Source organism: Engystomops pustulosus, chromosome 2 (genome assembly GCF_040894005.1).
Source record: "Engystomops pustulosus chromosome 2, aEngPut4.maternal, whole genome shotgun sequence".
In the NCBI taxonomy this organism is placed as follows: Eukaryota; Metazoa; Chordata; class Amphibia; order Anura; family Leptodactylidae; genus Engystomops; species Engystomops pustulosus.
Genome location: NC_092412.1, coordinates 107034285 through 107055128, shown reverse-complemented (window position 1 = coordinate 107055128; position 20844 = coordinate 107034285). Strand labels below are relative to the sequence as shown.

Genomic DNA, 20844 nt, shown 5'->3' with positions numbered 1-20844 from the left:
GGATATTTTAGATACCGAGGTATTTATGACTATCTTCAAGACTATACACTAATTACCTTTTCTAGTAGTCCTTATGGTTCTTTGTGATTATGCCTGTTATAGTCTAAGTGATTTCTGTTGCTATGTTTCTATTATACCTCTAGTGGATTTACTCATTATCTGGATAGTGGGGCCTGTCGATAGGGCCGGTTCTAGACAAAGTGGGGCCCTGGGCAAAACTAACTGTGGGGCCCCAAAATAAAACTATTTTATTACCAGTCGCAGTCAGCAAGAGCCTCCCTTTAGTATGGTAAAACAAACTGTAATATGGGAGAATTTTTTAGGAGATAGATGATAGGGAGATTGATGGGCAGCATGGTGGCTCAGTGGTTTGCACTACAGCCTTGCAGCGTTAGTCAACATCTGCAAAGAGTTTGTATGACCCTCCGGGTCCTCCGGTTTCCTCCCACACTCAAAAAAATTACTGGTAGGTTGAATAGATTGTGAGCCCCATGGGGACAGAGACTGATTTGGCAAGCTCTGTGCATTGCTGTGTAATCTGTGTGCGCTATATAAAAAAAGAATTGTTAATTATAATTATTATGATCGAAGAAAAATATGAAAGATGTTAGAGACTTCTAGATGCAGAACTATAAAGTAGATGATATATACAGGAAATGGATATGAGAGATAAATACAGTAGAAGAGAAATAGAAGATTGATTAATAAATAGAAAGAGAAAAAGTGAGATATAGAAATGGTCAGATTATATGAGGTAGATAACTAGAGAGATAGATGATAAGCATCTTCACCAGGGAATTCAACCATTTCATCGCCGGCCATTTCTGGATGTTTTGTCGCGTTATTGACCAGAGCAATTTTTACAATTTTGACGTTTAAAAATAAAATTACAGCAAAAAAAAGTAAACTCAACAAACCTCAGATTTTCTGAAAGCAGACACTTGCCCCATTTTCAAAATTGTGTTAAAGAGTTTATAGACATAGGTGCTTTCATGCAATTTTGATTCCAACTGAAACATGTTATAAAAAAATACTTAACATTTGACTTTGATGGCAAAAAATATGTTCCAAACAGAAAATATTTACTTTCACATCTCCTAAATGTAATAGATGGACATGTGTAGAGTTCACAAATGTCCAATATAGATATGTTCACATGAATAAATCCACATAATATCACTAAAACTGTAATAACTAGATATCTGTTTTTCAGCTAGAAATTTTAAAACAGTCACAACCTGCAAAATATAGCAATAAAACAGAATAAAAAGTAAAGGTGCCATAAAACCTATAGAATTTGGAAAGCAACAACCAGGTGATGCATTTGCCAATTAACATTAAAATTTCCTCTTAAATATGTACAAATCCAGATACTTATATAAAGAAAATATACTTTCATAAAACAGTAAGATGTGAGGAGATCATACAGACCCTACATGTGTGTATTCCCCTAAATATATAGCAAAGGGAACATTAAATCCACAGGGTACACTAAACTATTTTTGCAGAAAATTGCACTGAGCGTCACCCAGATCTACAGTATCATTGTGCGCTCCCTTACACAATGGTCACCCAAATAAATAACTGTATAGCCATAAACCAAGCTAATGAGATAATAAAAGTCACTTTTAGATGTGCGCCATTGTATTATCCGCACAATAACAGAACCCTCCGCGCTTCATAAGGATTTGAGTGAGAACATTATAACATAGGTGTAACTAATAGAGAATGGTGGGAAATAAAAACTTTATTCCAGAACATGTGTGTGTTTTTGGTGTTACATATAGCTTTATGGACATGTTCTGGGTCGCGAGTTAATATATAATAGTGAAGAGGATTGCATGTTCATGGTTTTTTTTTGCCAAAAAAAAAAACTTTCACGTAATAAAAAGCAATAACAGAGAAAGTGTGGTCTTAGATAGTTCTGGATAGAAAAGGGTTAATAACATGAATATTAGTTGATATCTGGCTCTGTGACACATAGAACCTCACTTCTTCTTTTATATGAAAGAAAAGAGTCTCCTCTTTTATAAGAATCTAAATTTATGTTTCTAAGTGTCAAGAAACTGAGGTATTAACTGTTAAACTGCCATCGGAAGTGATGTTTATATATAAAAATGGCACCTGATATTCTCACTTTAAACCTGAATATCTCTGGATCCATCGCACCTAGAAACACAATTCAAGATTCATTTGCCCACTTTGCCTACCCATAGCACCGGCCCTGCCTGTCGAGCACTCAGTTGTGCTTTTTAAATGTTTTTAAACAACTTTTGTGATCAAATAAAGATGTAATTTTCACTTTTGAAAATATGGTGAACATCCATCTTTTTCTTTAAACTTGAATATGATACGAATTTGGGTGTCTTAATTTTTTCCTAATTTAGACCCGCTTATACAAAATATTACTCAAAGTTTCACATTGATCTGTGATCAGTCTGTGGCAATGGCACTCGCGTCCAGAAATCGGTTTAACAAAAATGGGATCCATCTCCTGTTAACTTGCAGGCAATTTTTCATATTCATTTGTTCAGAAGGCATTTTTGGACAAGATTACAGCAATGTCATGTTTTATTATCTATAAAATTTGTAGTTGAATGTCTTTTTTTTTCAGAAGGATCACAATTCCAATAGTATTTTGAATCTTTGAAATCCTGTATTTCCATCACTCATTCCTGGTATATCTTATGTATGAAGTAGCTTGTGTTTATGGGATGTGCTTTGTGTTGAGATGATCAGTAATGCTGAACCATTTGCAGGAGCTTTACAAGTCTCTCTTATTTTCTTTCCAAACCTAGAAGCTTAAAATAGAATGGTTTGATGAATTAAATCTTGGTGCCTGCTAAGGAAGAAACACACATATCATGCAAAATACCCTGAGAGGACCACTCATCACTCCTATTCTGGGAGGGGCAATAAATCCTGTTGCAATCATTTTCGGACTATAAACCTGTCTATCTTGCTCTCACATAGTACAATCAGTCTGTTACATGCATTACCTCCTTTATGAATCAACAAAATACTTCCTTTACACTGTACCGTAGTATAAAGTTTACCCTTTTTATGACAAGCTCATTCTGGGAGATTTATCATAGGTCTCTTAGAGCAGAATTGTTCTAGATGCCCATGGCAACCAATTAGAGCTCAGCTTTCATTTCCCCACAGATGTTTATAAAATTAAAGCTGAACTCTGATAGGTTTCCATGGGCAACTAGAACAGTTTTACATCGGAAACTTGATGATAAATGTCCCCCATTATGTTAATTTTTCAGTAACTATGATGGCTATGCTGTGCCTACAGTGTTTTCTTCTAGTCGATTGTCAGACCCCCACTGATCATAAATTGAGAAGCGGTTCTTAGAAGAGACCAGCAAGACACCTTTAACATATCATAATGTAGCAGGTTACCAGATGAGACACATGGATGGGACATGTTGGATTTTATCCTCCCTTCTTTCTAGTACCTGGAGTAATTGTGAAGTCACTAATATATATATGTATATATATATATATATATATATATATATATATATATATATATATATATAAAATATATATTTCTCTCATTAACCCTCTTAAAATAAACAGGCATTCTAAAATGGGTAGGTTGTATGGCCAGCTTACACGTGCCCTATTTATTGTCTTTGGAAGCGTAGCTGGTTAGGTATTCTGGTATGAGGACACAACTTCCTTCACCCTGCCAGGCACTTTTGTCAGCAGGGACCTCCCTGCTATACAGTTTTGGTGAGAACAGAGAAGCATTGTAACATTCAAAACTGGTTTAATTCTTTGTTGACATTGTTTAGATGACAGATTCACTTACAAAGCATGTAAAGGATGTAGATTTTGTAAACTTGTGTATACATATATTTCCAGTGCCAAGCGCTAAGTAGACATAAAAACCTCTTGCTGAGTAGGTCATCATGTTGTGTAGGTCCCCGAAGCATACAGTAGCTTAGCTAATTATTTTTTATTTTCTGACTATTCATTGCGCTTGTGCACTTCATCACAGTGCTATGGTCCAGTATTTTTGCCAAATTCCAAATGTAAAAGTTGAAAGTTTCATTTAAAAAGTCACACAATTTGGGACAAATCCACACCTGCCCCCTTACTTGTTGTAGGAAATGGCTAAGAGCAAGGGTGAGCGGGATCTCTTTTTAAGTTCAGGTCCGGGTATGTCCCACACAACACGGAATCATGACCGATGCGGGGCGCACCTGAACCCTGGTAGAGCAGCAGTGGGTGTCGCCAAGCTGAGTGATGGGCATTTTCATATATTTGAAAAGGACACACGGAGGTGCGTTTCCCAAGGTTGGGGGGGGGGGGGGATCGGGACTGCTCCTCTGTAGCCACTCCTGGGGGACAAGTGCCTAGTCACAGAGCAAATGGCATTGAAAGGTACTATATAACATAGATTTTTTTCTGTAAAACCTATTTTTATACCAGTGTATTTACTATGCTGTGTGGGAACTGGGTGGTGCTAAAAATGGGTCTCCTGGTGACTGGTACCCATTCCCATGTGCAACTTTTTATTTTAAAAATAGCAGAAAAATGATAAAAATGTAGCACATTCCCGATGTACGAGCTATACGTACGGTCCTGGATGGATCCAACAACCACACAAAATTATTCAAAATAAAGTGCAGTACGACTAGAGCTTGACAGTATTTCTTCAGTTTTCTTTCTTTTTTTTTATACACATACGTGTATAAGAAACAAGAAAGAAAACCGAAGTGATACTGTCAAGCTCTAGTCGTACTGCACTTTATTTTTTTTAAATGCTTGATAATTCCCGAAAGACTTTAACACCTCAAATAACAGATAAATTAATAAAGGAAAACCACAAAGATGCACTTGACCAAAAATAGAAAAGCCAAAAATAGAAAATGTGCCCCATATACTATCATATTCAGCCTTGTATATCTTTTGATCTATGAAATGTGCCTGGGTTTATTAAAATCATATTAAAGGAAACCTGTAAGGCACATCTGTCCCCCAAACCAAAGATCTTACCTCATTTACTGTACTTGCTCTGCATGATGACATTGAAATGAGTCTGTGGCTACACGTAACAGCTATAACAGTTATCACAGGTGTCTGCAATGAAGCTTTATTGTTAATCCTGGTTCTGATGACAACCCAACATTTTTAAAATCCAATTGTCACAGAGACCAAAAAAAAATTGTCTGGAGTTACAATTATAAAATATACAGTTCCGGCTTACATACAAATTCAATTTAAGAACAAACCTACAGAACCATCTTGTCACGGGTGGTCCCGCGACCCACATCGCGGGTCGCAGGCTCACCCGTGCTGCCCTGCCCCCTCCAGCGCGGCGCCAGCGCATCTCACCTGTCCCGGCTCCTGGCTCGCTCCCCTCTGCTGTGCGCGCACGTCCCCGACTGTTAGGGCGTGCGCAGCACCTTCTCCAAATTTAAAGGGCCAGCGCACCATTAACTGGTGCTGGCCATATGGCCCAATTCTACATAAGCCTGTCTCTTCCTGTAAGCCTTGCCGGATCTTTGTGCCTCAAAGCCTAAAAGAAAGCTTCCAAGCGATTATTCCTGCGTTCATGTGTGTTCCTGCGTTCCCGTGTATTCCTGTGTGTTCCCGCTCCTGAGTCCTGTATTGCCGTGTTACCCTAGTTCCTCTGTGTTGCTGTGTTCCGTGTGCCTGTGCTCCCGTTCCCACCTGCCTGGACCTCCCGTTGCTGACCCCGGACTTGGACTTGACATTGCATCTCTGCCGCCTGCCCTGACCCTTTGCCTGGACCTGACTACAAGATTGTCATCCGCTAAGGTACCTCGGCTGCCACCGCGGGCTGGTCGCACCTGTGGAACGACCTGGTGGTATCCTGCCGCAGCAAGTCCAACCTGCTTTGCGGTGGGCTCTGGTGAAAACCAGGTGCCGCTTGGGCTCCGGTCCCAGGTGTCGGCTAGTTCCATCTCCCGCAGTGGTCCAGAGGATCCACTGATCCTGACAGTAAGATCCGGCCATGGATCCCGCCGAGGTTCCGCCTCCCACTCGGCCAGACCTCGCTACCATAGTGATCCACCAGTCCCGGCAGATTGCCGCACAGCGGAATCAACTAGAGCAAGTCACCTCCATGCTGCAACAGCTTCTAGCTACCCAGCAATAGTCTCCTGAGGTGGCCGCTGCGACTCCTACTACCCCGGCTTATCTTCCTGCTGCTGAACCCAGGCTATGTCTCTCTTTGCCCGGCAAGTATGATGGGGATGCCAAGATGTGCAGGGGCTTCATCACCCAGTGCTCCCTGCACATAGAACTGATGCCGTCGCAATTTTCCACAGAGCAGTCCAAGGTGGCATTTGTCCTCAGCCTCCTTTCCGGGAAGGCCCTGGCCTGGGCTACTCCTCTTTGGGACAGGGATGACACGGTTATCGCTACCCTCTCGGAATTTCTGGCAGAGTTCCGGTCAGTCTTCGAGGAACCGGCACGAGCTTCCTCTGCGGAGTCTGCATTATTGAACCTGCGCCAGGGCAACTCATCTGTGGGAGAGTACGCAGTTCAGTTCCGCACCCTGGCTTCCTAACTTGCCTGGAACGATGAGGCCCTCATCGCTACCTTCAAGAAAGGACTCTCTGCGCATGTCAAGGACGCGCTGGCAGCGCGGGACCTGCCGTCAACTCTGAGTGGTCTTATCACCCTGGCGACTCGAATTGACGTGCGGTTTAAGGAGCGTGCTGAGGAACTACGCTCCGAGTACCCCCAAGGCCGTGTTAGGCGTCTTCTTCGCCTGGCACCTGTATTCCAAAAGCCGCTTCAGCCCCCGGCTGAATCTTCTGCTGAAGAACCTATGCAGGTGGACCGAGTCCGGCTTTCTCTACAAGAGCGTTCCAGGTGATGTCAGGAGAACCTGTGCATGTATTGTGCCAGCCCAGAGCACTTCGTCAGGACTTGTCCTGTACGTCAGCACCTAGGCTTCTCGGGAGAAGCGTCCCTAGGTGTCCATTGCCTCGGTCAGTGGCCAGATTCTCTCCGTGCCCATCCGGTTCCGCACGGAACCCCTGCTCCTGCAAGTTGAAGCATTACATAGAGAAAGACTGTACTTTTTTGTGCTGCCCCAGTGCTCTTCCGATCTCCTGCTGGGCCTCCCCTGGTTGCAACATCATGCCCCTGTTCTGGACTGGTCTTCTGGGGAGATTCTCCGTTGGGGTCCGGATTGTTCATCACACTGTATGAAGGTTCTACATTCGCTCCCTGTCGGGACTTTTACCTTGTCTCCTAAGCCTTTGGGGGGGCTTCCCGCTCCGTACCAGGACTTCGCAGATGTGTTCTCCAAGAAACAAGCTTAGACTCTTCCTCCAAATCGTCCCTACGATTGCCCCATCGACCTGCTGCCTGGATCTTCTCCTCCTTGGGGTCGGGTGTACCCACTCTCAGTACCTGAAACAGCAGCCATGTCTGAGTATATCCAGGAAAATCTGCAAAGAGGCTTCATTCGCAAATCCTCCTCTCCGGCAGGCGCAGGCTTCTTTTTTGTCACCAAGAAAGATGGCTCTCTCCGCCCCCGTATTGACTATCGTGGTCTTAAAGGACACCTGTCATCAGGTCTGTGTCACTTGTCCTGTCACTACTACCTGTTGGAGCTGCTCACAAGGATCCCATCCCAGCCTTTATCTAGTTATTTCATGCATTAATCATTGTAAAATCATCTATTTTTTATCACATAAATGAGGCTGGTCACATGGTCAGAGGCAGTGATGTCACCCCTGTTCCCCCTCCCCTCTCCTCCCCCTGCTCATGTCTGTGTGTAATGTATAGTAAAGCATGGCTAGTGTGTGTATGTCATCTGCTGACATGCTGCATCCTCCTAATATACAGGTGAGAGACACAGACATCAGCTACACATGATTCTGACATGTTCTGCTGTAACATGGCTGCCTGGAGCTGCTGTATCTCTCCTATACACACACATGCACACACAGGCTGCAGGGGGCGTGGCCACCAGCATCAGGAAGCACATCATTATACAGCCTCACACCATTATACAGGCTGTCAGTCATGCACTGGGGGCGTGGCTGTGCCTCCCACTCATGAATAGAGTGGACAGCTTGAATATGCTAATGCTTCATTGGACACTTCACAGGTCATTTGCATACAGCTTTAGGACCTCATTGCTTAGGCTTACAGGCATGTAGAGGGACAATGAAGGGATAGAGGCAATGCTCTCTAATGGCAGTTTATGAAAATATATTTAGTTTAGGGGGGTTATTTTGCATGACGGGTTCTCTTTAACAAAGTCACCGTTAAGAATCGATATCCTCTGCCACTGATCACGGAGCTGTTTGATCGTCTATGGGGTGCGAGAGTCTTTACCAAGTTGGATCTTCGTGGGGCCTACAATCTTATCCGCATCAGGAAGGGCGACTAGTGGAAGACTGCCTTTAACATCCGTGATGGGCATTTTGAATATTTAGTTATGCCTTTCGGACTCTGTAATGCGCCAGCCGTTTTCCAAGAGTTTGTCAACGATATCTTCAGGGACTTATTGTACAGCTGTGTTGTGGTTTACCTGGATGACATCCTCGTGTATTCTGCTGACCTCGAGTCCCACCATTCCCATGTACGGCAAGTGCTCAGCCTCCTCAGGGCCAACCATCTCTACGCCAAACTCGAGAAGTGCCTGTTTCATCAAAAAAGCCTTCCATTACTCGGCTACATTATTTCCGATAAAGGCTTGCAGATGGATCCTGACAAGTTATCTGCGGTTCTTCAGTGGCCACGCCCAGTGGGACTGCGGGCTATTCAAAGATTCCTGGGCTTCGAAAATTATTATAGACAATAAATTCCTCACTTCTCGACTCTGGTAGCTCCTACGGTGGCGCTAACGAAGAAAGGTGTCAATTCTCGTGTCTGGCCCCCAGCGGCTGAGGAGGCCTTCACGAGACTAAAGTCTGCATCTGTCCTTACCAGGCCTGATACCGAGAAGCCATTTTATGTGGAGGTTGATGCCTCCTCCGTAGGAGCTGGAGCGGTCCTTACTCAGAAGGGGCCTAGGGGCTGAACCCTATCCTGCTTCTTCTCCAAAACTTTCTCTCCCGCAGAGAGGAATTATTCTATTGGAGATCGTGAGCTTCTGGCCATCAAGGTTGCCTTGGAGGAATGGCGTCATCTGTTGGAGGGAGCCAGATTTCCAGTCAGCATTTACACAGACCACAAGAACCTCCAGTACCTACAGTCGGCTCGACAGTCGTCGTGCCGAGAAAAACATCAAGGCTTACGCCTTGTCCCGTGCTTCGGATGTTATGGGGGAGGACTATGTCCCGAGACACATTGTTCCTCCTGAGAGACTTGTGCTGGCAGCGCCGGTGGACCTCCGGCAATTACCTCCTGGCAAGACTTATGTGCGACCTGGACTTCGAAAGAGGATCCTAACCTGGGGACATTCTTCTCGTGTGGCTGGGCACCCTGGGGTGCAACACTCTGTGGCCCTAATTTCCCGATTCTATTGGTGGCCTGATTTGGTCAAGGACGTTCGGGATTTTGTGCGGTACCTCTTGTGCTCGTAATAAGCCCTCACAACAAAAACCAGCTGGTCTTCTGTTGCCGTTACCCGTGCCTACCTGCCCTTGTTCTCACGTGGCTATGTACTTTATTACAGATCTGCCACCATCATCTGGCAATACCGTTATCTGGGTGGTAACCGACCGTTTTTCGAAAATGTCTCATTTTGTTCCTCTGCCAGTCCTGCCGTCTGCTCCACACCTTGCCAGCCAGTTCTTCACCCACATCTTTCACCTACATGGACTTCCGTTGCACATTGTCTCGGACCGAGGGGTCCAGTTTGTCTCCCACTTCTGGCGAGCCCTGTGTAATCAACTGCAGATAAAACTGGACTTCTCTTCTGCGTACCATCCTCAGTCTAATGGACAGGTTGAAAGAGTTAACCAGACTTTGGGCTGTTACCTGCGTCACTTTGTCTCTGCCCGTCAGGATAACTGGTCCACTTTGCTACCTTGGGCAGAGTTCTCATATAACTCCCTGGATTCGGAGTCTGCTGGTGCCTCACCTTTCTTTGTTCTATATGGAAGACATCCACGTCCACCCCTACCTCTCTCCGTGTCTGCTGATGTCCCTGCTGTGGAAGAGTTGGTAACAGACCTTAAAGCTATTTGGGAACAGACTCGTCAGTCCCTGCTTCGGGCGTCTGCCCGCACCAAGCCGATAAAAAACGCATCCTGACACATCTTGTATGTTCCCGGGGACTTCCTGTATATTCCAAAAAATGAGGCAGCACTTCCGATTAAATATTTTATATATATATAGCAAAAAATAGTGGCGGCACTCATACAACCATTTATGATGGTCATCGGGTGCACTTCCCAGAACACAGACAATAGGTCCCTCCAAATTACAGGATACGAAAGAAATGGCAGCAATCCAAAAGTTGTGAAATAAGGTACTTTTTTATTCCAACATGTGCCAAACAGCTACGTTTCGGCTCTTATGGCCTGGAGCCTTCCAGCCTTTATTCATAACTAAATCAATATAAAGTGCTGAAGTACATAAACACTAGACATATGGATCAAACGCTCACCAAAGCTGAAACCGGATATGTGTACCTCGGCGTACTGCATAGGTTACTGTACCAAATCACCTGACTGTACTCCGGTCTGGGTATAAGGGAGATCACATGATTGTGGCAATAGTTGCGCCTGCGCACACAGGACATTGATGCCAATGGTGCCATATTGAGTAAGGGAAGACTAGCGGATTCTATGTTGCTATACAAAGTATTTTAAACACGGGACTATCATAGTAATAAAAGTGCATAGTTCTCGCAGGACCACAGGTACATATGAAGTGGCCTCCCATGAAAGGTGGTCACAGGTAAGGCTTGTCGCCGACTCCGAGACACCCAATTCTCCCTTATACCCAGACCGGAGTACAGTCAAGGGATTTGGTACATGCGCAGTAGACTATGCAGTACGCCTTGGTACACATATCCGGTTTCAGCTGATCCTATGGTGAGCATTTGATCCATATGTCTAGTGTTTATGCACTTCAGCACTTTATATTGATCGAGTTATGTATATAAAAGCACTTGATTATCTTATATCGATGTTATATGTATGATATCACAATATGAATTATTAATGGAACAGAATTTTATGAATTTTGAATGTTTCACATTTGTGTTTACACCTTGCTTGAGGAAAGCTCCAGGCCATAGGAGCCGAAACGTAGCTGTTTGACACATGTTGGAACAAACAAGTACCATATTTCACAACATTCAGAGTGCTGCCATTTTCTTCGTATCATATATATTTCCTCTATATTTGTTGCTGTGTGTTGATGGAGTTAAGAAAATTACAGTAATTTTTTTTTCTTGCAGGAAATGATTTAATCTGCAGTGCAGGGCTTTCGGAAGTAGGTTTTAGTTTATTTTGCAAGTGATCTGCTTCCCAAGCATTTTCACAGGGCAGTGAAATGAAATTCACAGGATGAGTTTATGGGTCCTATATCCTGTTTACTCTGTGCTTGCCTGAATTAACACTGCAGTCTCATACAGTGCCGAGCATTGTACTGTGCCCGGGCAAGGTCCTGTGGTACATGCTGTCAGCATTAACCAGAGTTTCTTGTAGTTTTTCTCCCATTATTAGCTTTATGCTTAGGGTTGTTTATTGTTCTTTGATGTGTATCTCTCAGATAGTTTCCTACTTCCATTTTAACATCTTTTTAACAAGAGGGAACAGCTGGTTACCGTTACACAAACTTCGGACCTCAGGCTACTTTGTAATATTTATAACTCATCAATCCATCATTCATGAAAAAACTTTCTACCCTGGATATAATTCACTTGTCTAGACAGCAATAATGACACGTGGGAGAGTTCAATAAATCAGTTTGAAATTTTACTAATCACGAATAAAACAACTAAGAAAAAAATAACTTTATTTTAAAGTTGAAATTGAGCAAAACACAACCTGTAATGAAATTGAAATTGATCATAACTGGGATATACTCAATATCTGCCATAGTCCTGATAGCATTATCCATTGACTAAAGTGATTTATGGTTGTGACCTACGATCCCACTGGACTCTCTCAGCATTCCTGACATAGCTATCCAGCTAACAGCTGCACTCTACGCTGCTGTTTAGTTTTTAACTCTGTATAAAATTATGATAATTGTCTATGCCAGTATCCTTTATGGAATCCAACCTGAGATTTATCTGGACATAACACAGTGGATGGATGTGCCCCTATTCAGGTCCTTATAGAAAAACGATTAGGTGCTATTTCATTTAATAATACTCTTATACTGTAGCCATCTCTGAAAAAAAGGATCCAGCTGATGGTTATTTAGTGTGGTCTGCTTTCATATTGTTACTGAATAGGCTTTGTACTTAATCAGGGTAAAACCAGAGATTTTCAGTTTCACTGTATTTGATGCAGTTTTGTAAGTCATAATTGCATTGGCCAAGAGTAAAAAGTATATTTCCTTCACTTTAGAATTCCCATTATTTTAAATCCACTTCTGGATTGGACTGGATTGGAAGAACTCCACTAAAACTGCACCAAAAATAGTGAGGACAAAGTGTATGTCAATTCACTACAGATTTGGACATACATGCATTTTGCTGCAGATTAGTTGCAAAACCCTTTCCATTGCAGAGACCCTAATGGCCAGGCCTTATCTTGAACATTATGTAGTCAGCTGGGTGAGCATACATGGTATCGCCTGGGAAAGAGATGGCACCAGGATATATTATGGCAGAGGCACTGTGATGTTCTGAGCAATGTTCTGCCAGATAAACTTGGATCCTCACATGCATGTAAATGTTATCTACTGTAATTTTACAGACAAGTGCACAACTTTATGGAAGCATTCTTTCCTAATGGTAGTGGCCTCTCGGCACAGTATTGTAACCTGCCAAACAGTGGCAATTGTTCAGGAATAGTTTGCAGAACACGGCACATGAGTTAATTAATGAGTTAATTCTGGCTTGGTTGTAACAACATTTACAGTTACAAGGGGATTTAGACCATTTTAAGCAGTATTTCTGTATAACAGACATTCTAATTATGCATCATGACAAATGGTCCCCTCTGATTTGGAAATATTGTTTATATATGTATTTTATTTTGAGGCTATCCTGGCATCCTGTTTATTGTATAGCATCACTGTGCAGAAGAGTTCATTAGCAGGGGATTGTCTATTGTGTATTAATAAAACCCTGTCATATCCACTGCCTTCACATGTATTGGTGAACAGCGCTGAAATTAAAATTCTAGGAGAAGCTGTAGCCGTACCCTTTGAGCATTAGAGGTGTCCATGCTGACGCTCAAGAAGAAAGAATATTAAAAACTAAAGGGAGCAAGAGACTGGTAGATGCCTCTTTGGCTACATAAACACAAACCTGACCATTTGTGTGTCATCAGTGGAAGAAGTCTGATTCTGCAGTAATAAAGACTGTCTAAGCCATAGGAATAGGACCTGCTCTGAGTTTTATGGATGAGAATGACAGCTGACACAATGGACCATTAAACCACAGCCATGTGTATGAGTTCAAAGATGTGATTGTGTCTGTGTGCTAAAAAGAAAGATAAAGAAGCATTCCCTGGTGTAATAAATTCTAAAACAGATCACTGTTAAAAATTGTGTTTTATCGCGCTCACCTTTGCGCGTTGTGCAAACAGGCACAACACTGTAGAATCACACATCGGATGCAGCCTAGTCCTTGCCGGTTGGGAAACACCGGGTTGAAAGCATAAAGTATCCGAAAGGCAGGGGTTCAATTCCGTCCTCACGGTGGTAGATGAAAGGACTATGTTCACGGTGCCTCTCCGATCCAATAAAATAGTTTTTATTTTAAATATATAAAATCAATAATAATAAAGCTTAATGTGTCTGTGTGTTATGCTTTAAATTAACAGAAAGCACCCAGGGGAACAACTTCCCTAATTCCTACCTAAAGCAGTATACTGTAAGCATCTATAATTTGAAGTGCCCTGATGCCAAATATCTTGAGGCAAACTAATTTGCTGTCTATAGTCTAAAACTTCTTCTTAAGAATGTAATTCACTTGTAAAGAAATTGTACTCCATAAATACAATGTAGGGGATGAAAAATGGTGAATATTACCTTTTAGAGGATATGGAGATATATAGCACACAGAAAATATGAACAGAGAACACTGAGCACCACACCATTATTAGCGAACAACAGTTACCTGAATGTGACTTAGCAGTAGTTAGATACTAGTTCGACAACAGATGCAGGCTCCAGCTATTGGCTTACCTTAAAAAACCCAGATTCACTATGGCTTTTTAGCTGTATAATAGCAGTACAATAATGTGTCACATACTTGTTTTAGTAGGGAACAGCTAATGTGGCAGTTGAGAATGCTAAATGACTTTCGTTTGTAATTGCCTTCATTTGTTATTTAGTATTGAAAACTAAGCAAAGTTGCATATTGTATCAGAGATAGAATTGATAGCACTCAAAAAGCTTATTTTTTGAAAGGGAAATTTTGGACAAAAGTTGTAGAGCATGTAAGGAAGCTATAATTTTACCTCTGCATGTTTGCTGCCATCTAGTGCTAGAAAACATGAATGCTTTACTGCTTAATAGTTGTAGACAAAGATAAATGAAAAAGTCATGTTGTTTTTACTCTATTAGCTATCTTTTTCATATGTAAGGAAGAAATATAATGAAAAATAATAAGGTTCTCTTTTTGCTTTGGGTGCTACAGCTCCATCTTCGGGTCCTCCTGCTCCTCTACAGGTCCACCCGGGGCGGGGCTGACACACACCTTATTGTTTGTGCTCTGCCACTATCACGTAGGGACCCGAAGAAAAGTTATGGATTTGGGATTGAAGTTTGGGAGTGAAAAATGGAAACATAGAATGGGAAAAATGGAAACGGTGGAAATGGGTTAAGCAGTTAACATTTGTATTTATTAGGTCTTTTGAATGATGATATTTAGTAATTCACACCAGCAGAACTGTGTTAACACAAAGAAATATTGCTTAGTATGAATTATTTGGTGATTTATAATAATTGTCCTAATAGTATCACATTGATTTGTGTCTTATACAGTTTACAAGAAACATATGAAGCAAAGCGGCAAGAGTTCTTTGAGGAACTGCAGAGAAAGGAGGAAGAGATGAGACAAACATTTGTGCAGAGAGTAAGAGAAAAGGAGACTGTGTTGAAAGAAGCAGAGAGAGAGGTACTTTATCTATTTCTATTCATTTTCATTTGTTCCAAAAAAAAAATTACTTACTTTTTGCTAGAAACATGGCTGCTATATTGGTAAGCCAAATCTGACTCCCACTTCGTTCAGACTCCAGCTCCACCAAAATGGATCAGCGGTCCCTAGGGTCCTGGTCATTCTGAGATAAATGTGGGCATTACTTTCCCAGTGCCTTATTAGCAGAGGAGCTTTTGCTCCTGAGCATGTACATAAAGTGCAGCACACATTCATCTCAACTAAAAGGGGCATCAGGGGTGCACAAGCCACACAGACAGGCCACATGCAGCCGTGAGTTGTGGTCCGCACCCTGCTGACAGAGTCCAATGGGCACCCTGCTGACAGAGTCCAGTCAGAGTCCAATGGGCACTTCCATAACTGAAGTAACATAACTGGAATGGAAGCTTTAATTGGTGCAGGAGGCCAGGTAGCAGTGAGTGCTGTGCAAACCAAATATACTGCGGTATGGGGATGCATAGTTACTTCAGAAATGAGTTAAAACCAATAATGGCAAAGTATACCATCAATATCAGTAATACTTTTATGTTTCTAATATAGATCTTTATTATATAAAATATTCTATCCTCATTGGTAACCCATTTGTTTTATTCAGCTTCAGAACAGATTCGAACAGATGAAGAGGCTTCATCACGATGAAAGGACAAACCTAGAGGAGAAAAGGAAACAGTTACAGGACGAAATTAATGAATTTAACAAACGGAAGGCAGCAGCAGACCTTCTACAAGGACAAGCATTTGGAAGCGTGGCCAATACCAGTTTGAAAAAGGACCGCAAAACGTAGGTTCCATCTTCTGTAACTTGTCTGTACAACTGAGAGAAAAATATGACTATTTGTTAGACAGACCAACCTAACATTAGCAACACCTTTGTTGGACAGCCGATAAGTCTCCTCTGGAGATACCGTCTTCATACTGATGGTTACATGAGATACAGCTGCCTGGGCTTTCCTGGTGGGTTTTTATCTCCACCAGGAAATTGTGTTACCAAGCCAGAGAATGGTGAATCTTAAGTTGGACATGTTGGTGAGACTACATTTGCACCTCGTTTTTGGAAACATTTAGCATATATGCCATAAAAGATTCCATTGTAAATGTGGAATGTGTCCATAGACTTATACTGCGCAGACAGAGGCATAAGTTTCACCTCCTTCTGCTCTTTATAACATTGATGGTTATGTTATATAGAATTGTTTCCCCTAAATCCCTTCCTCATCGAATCCCTTCCCTTCTTTGGTTGAACTTGATGGACAGGTGTCTTTTTTCAACCGTATAAACTATGATTATATGTCATGCCCAGCAGGAAACAATGATTAAAAAAGGCTGTGCTCTTTCATACTGCTTCCTGCTGGAAAGACCGGTACACACAGTGCATTATGCTGTCGGTGTTTCCCCTCTCATGTCTAAATAAGGAGACACTGGCTCCTCCTCCTGGTTTCTGGTGGGTGGAGCCAAACTGGAGGACATATCCTGCTGTATGAGCATACAGTGGGATATGCTGCTGCCCCCTGTTGCCAGGATACATCTGGAATCCTCCCACCATATCCTTACAACGGAGGGAAAAAAGACAAAGAGAAACCACTGAGACTGGATGAAAGACTTTACTGCAGCTCATCTTCATTTATCTGAATGTTGGGCCTGACACGCATGTTTTCAGAATGGCTAGTAGCCCAAACAACTCTTCTGAAGCAGCAAAATGACAGAATAAAGAAGTATAGCAGTTTGGATCCACTATATTCCCCCCAGGGGATTAATAAATTACTATCATATAGTATATACTGTACAGTAATATTACATACCTGTTCACATTCTCTTTCTGGTTTCTTTGTTTTTCAGTTTCATGTGATCGGCCAGCACCGCTATGATACTACAGAAGTAGGAGTGCTTTTTATTTTTCCAATTTTTTTTTTACAAAACAAAATGTGTTTCTGATATCCAGACTAAGAAAAAAACGGGAAGCAATAAATAATAAATACTGCTAGCAAGAAAGGGACAATCTCTGGTGATCCTGCCATGAAAAACAGATTCTTTGGACTTCTGCAGCTCATTTGTACCAAAGGAAAATAAAAGACTGTTGGCTTTCAGCTCTGATACAAGACTGTTTGTACTTTGAATGTGTTTAGAGAGCACAATTGTATTTAATAAAAGGGTATGTGCTTGATAATATGCAAGGTTAGGATGTGCAAGCTACAAAGCCTCTGGGCTATTCTGTTGAGAGTGTACAGTATTTTTTGGACTATAAGGCGTACCATCAATAAATGCCTGCTAAAACATCTAGGTTCATATATAAGGCACACCGGATTATAAGGCGCACCTGATTATAAGGATGAATGACCAGCAGGTGGCAGACCTGTGCCCAGTTCAAAGCAGCTGCTGTCTGTGAGTACGGTTCATATATAAGGCGCACTGGACTATAAGGCACACCTTTGATTTCTGAGAAAATCAAAGGATTTTTAGTGCACCTTATAGTCCGTAAAATATGGTAAATATTTTGGGTTGAAGTTTTTTGTGCTAATCCACATACTAATGGATACTTTGTATAGGAAAGATACCTTAAGCTCAGTAACATTAAAGGGGTTTTCCCACAAACTAAAGTTAGGCCCTGTCATGTATAGGCCTAACTTTAGTTCGTGGGAAAACCCCTTTAAAGTGAATTGGACTAAGCTTACAGTTGCTTGGGTGGTGCCTACACAGTGTACACTGCATCTCTGGCAAAGAGTTGAGGGTGATGGTGGACCAAAACCATCAGATCCTAAGGACAGATCATTGGTATTACTGTTCTGGACAAAAGGGAAGCCTGTGATTATTTACAGTTGAGACAAAGTGGATTGTATTAGAATGAGTCCATCCACATATTGGGGCACATTTACTAAAAACAGTGCAAACTGCAGTTTGCCTCTGAAGTGTGCAGGGTGCGCCAGATTTTTGAATTGTGGCGCATATTCTTCATATGTCTGGCATCCTCCGCACCTTTTAACATTTACCTTGTGGCACAATTCTGTAGCCCTTTGCACAATAAATGTGGGGCACGATCTGACTATGCTCCCATTTAAACGACAGAATTTTTGTCGCATGAAGAATAGAGCGCAGACACTTCTTAAATACATGTGCAAACAGTTTGCATATAAAGGAACCTGCAAAGTATCACAGAAAACTGGCGCTGGGGCTTTAGTATATGTGCCCCAGTGTGTTTAAAAAAAGTGCAGTGCATTCTGAGTTGCACCCTAGGCTTTATAGCAGGTAAATTATGGATGCTGGTCGTGCTCATAGATTTCATAGTTGCTGCAGGAAAGGACTGCTGAAAAACTGTGAGCGGCTGCCAAAAACACACAAAATTCCACAATGTGTCCTTAGCCTAAAACTGCAAAAATAAAAGTGTTATTCACACATGGTCCAAACTGAAGTTGCGAAGATAGACATATGTAAAGACAAATCCTCTGTCTTCCATACATCTCTAGTGTCCCTACAGGTTTTCTTGTTTTAGGTCATATTTGGATCTTTGTATATGAATTTAACAATTTCACTCAGAAATGTAAAACATTCGAACGTATCATTAAGGGGTTTTTATGAGGTATGTATGAACACATTATTTCTTGTCTCCTTGGTAACCTTCATAATAACAGTTACACAAAAGAAAATCCTAAAAGTTTGTTTTCTCATTTTTATTGTTTTTTTTAGAAAAATAAATGTTGTTACATTTTATTTTAACAACTTTAAAGTAAAATTATTGATGCTGTGTGCCTTTTTTAAATAGTTTCCCATTGTATTATTATTTTGGAAACTAAGCCTCAGTTCACATTTGCACTATATGCTTTCGGCTACTGGTATACAAGAGCATAAGGGAAATTACATAACAAAGATAATGGAAGGTCTTATGTTCACCTTCTGTTCTCCATAGGCTTCCATGTATATAAGATTCTATTATTTATAACTGTGAAAAGTGACGCCCAATGTAGCAATTTTTTTTTTTTGGGGGGGGGGGGGGTTGAAAGCTCATGTCAACTTAGCCTAAGTAGATAAATCAAACTATGAGGGAATAATAGAACGTGATGCATGATGTGAACACAAAACAAAAATCACATTTTCTTGGATATATGGATTGGACCTGCTGAGCCATACATAACTATAATCATAGGTTTAGCTAAGGTTTCTGCTGTAAATCTTTCAGTGTGCCGGCAACAGATGTAGTGCATTATGCTGTACTGCACTATGGTATTGTATTGTAGTCCCTGGGTTGCATACAAGATAGATTCCATAGGTTTGTTCTTAAGTTGAATTTGTATGTAAATCAAAACTGTATATTTTATAATTGTAGATCCAGGCAAAAAAATTTTTGGCCCCAGTGACAATTGAAGTTTAAACATTTTTTGCTGTAATGGGACCAATGATTATCAATAAAGCTTCATTACAGACACATTACAGCTGATCATTGCAGCCTGGGCCTATAGTAACATCCAGAGAGCTTCACCAGAGGTGACAGTGGCCAGAGAGGTCAGTCTGTAACTAAGGGTCGTCTGTAAGTCGGGTGTCCTTAAGTAGGGGACCGCCTGTATATGGTAGGAATGATCATTTTAATAGACCAGGAATTTTGGGACAAGGTGATGCCTAACATGTTTAGGATTTTTTCATGTTAATTTTTAGGTCTGTTCTAGGGAAATGGTGGTGATTTGTATTTTTAGGTGTTTTTATTTTTTAATGTACTTGAAGACCCCCCAGGGTACTCTAACCCTAGAGGGTCTTCAAATCTAGTAAAAAAAAAATCTAAATCATAAACGTGTTAGATATGGGGTATTTTGTGATGAGGAGATACCTATCAAAATATAAGAGCGGTTATTTACAGCGGCGAACCCTGTTACGGAAAACAGCACCAGAATGCCGCTACTTATTTATCATTGCATTAAAAAATTTTCACCATTTTCCAAAAAAATGTTACTAAAAAGTGATCAAAAGGTTGTATAGGCTTCAAAATGGTAGCAAGTGAAACGTTAGCTCACCCCGCAAAGAATGGCACCTTAGGCAGCTCAGTACAGTAAGTATGTAAAAGTTAAAATCATCAGAATAAAACCCATCTGGCAAATTGAAAGGGCTCCGAGTGCCACAACTTGCCCCCATGCCATTGTTTTGCCACAGGATAATGGAAAAACAAAAACATTTTAAAAAAAAAAGAAAACTTTTTTTTTTTTGTGGTATCCCTGTGATCGTACCAACTAAAAGAATAAAGAAGGGTCATGTGGTGCTCAAAGTGCGTAAAAGCAAAACCCGCAGAAAAAAAATGGCTTAAATGAGGGGGGGGGCGGTTGTGTCATATCATCGCATTTGGATTTTTTTCCGTTTCGCAGTACATGGCGTGGAATATTAAATGTCGCTAATAGGAAGTACAATTTGTTATGCCCTCATACAGCTCCGTATAGAGGAAAATCAAAAAATGTATGACTTTTGGAAGGATGGGAGCAAAAATATAAAAACAAAAATAAAAAGGAGTTTAAGTGCACCTATCACTACCCCTATTGAAATCGCAGGGTGTCACAGAGGCCCTCATGCACATTTCACAACTTTCCACAATTCCATACCCCTCATCTCCCAGGGCAGTGACAATAAATTAGA

The 20844-nt window shown here is 41.5% G+C and overlaps 1 protein-coding gene across 1 annotated transcript in view; it reads left to right on the top strand.

Annotated features, from left to right (window-relative positions):
* The window catches only part of LOC140118252 (septin-10-like), a 45713-nt gene extending 28389 nt beyond the window's left edge, over positions 1-17324 (top strand). The window contains exons 9-11 of the mRNA XM_072135898.1: positions 15070-15202; positions 15837-16021; positions 17077-17324. Of these exons, the coding sequence (XP_071991999.1) occupies positions 15070-15202; positions 15837-16021; positions 17077-17086 (328 nt within the window). The 3' untranslated portion in view covers positions 17087-17324. The remainder of the gene's footprint in view (positions 1-15069; positions 15203-15836; positions 16022-17076) is intronic.
* The last annotated feature ends 3520 nt before the right edge of the window (positions 17325-20844 follow it).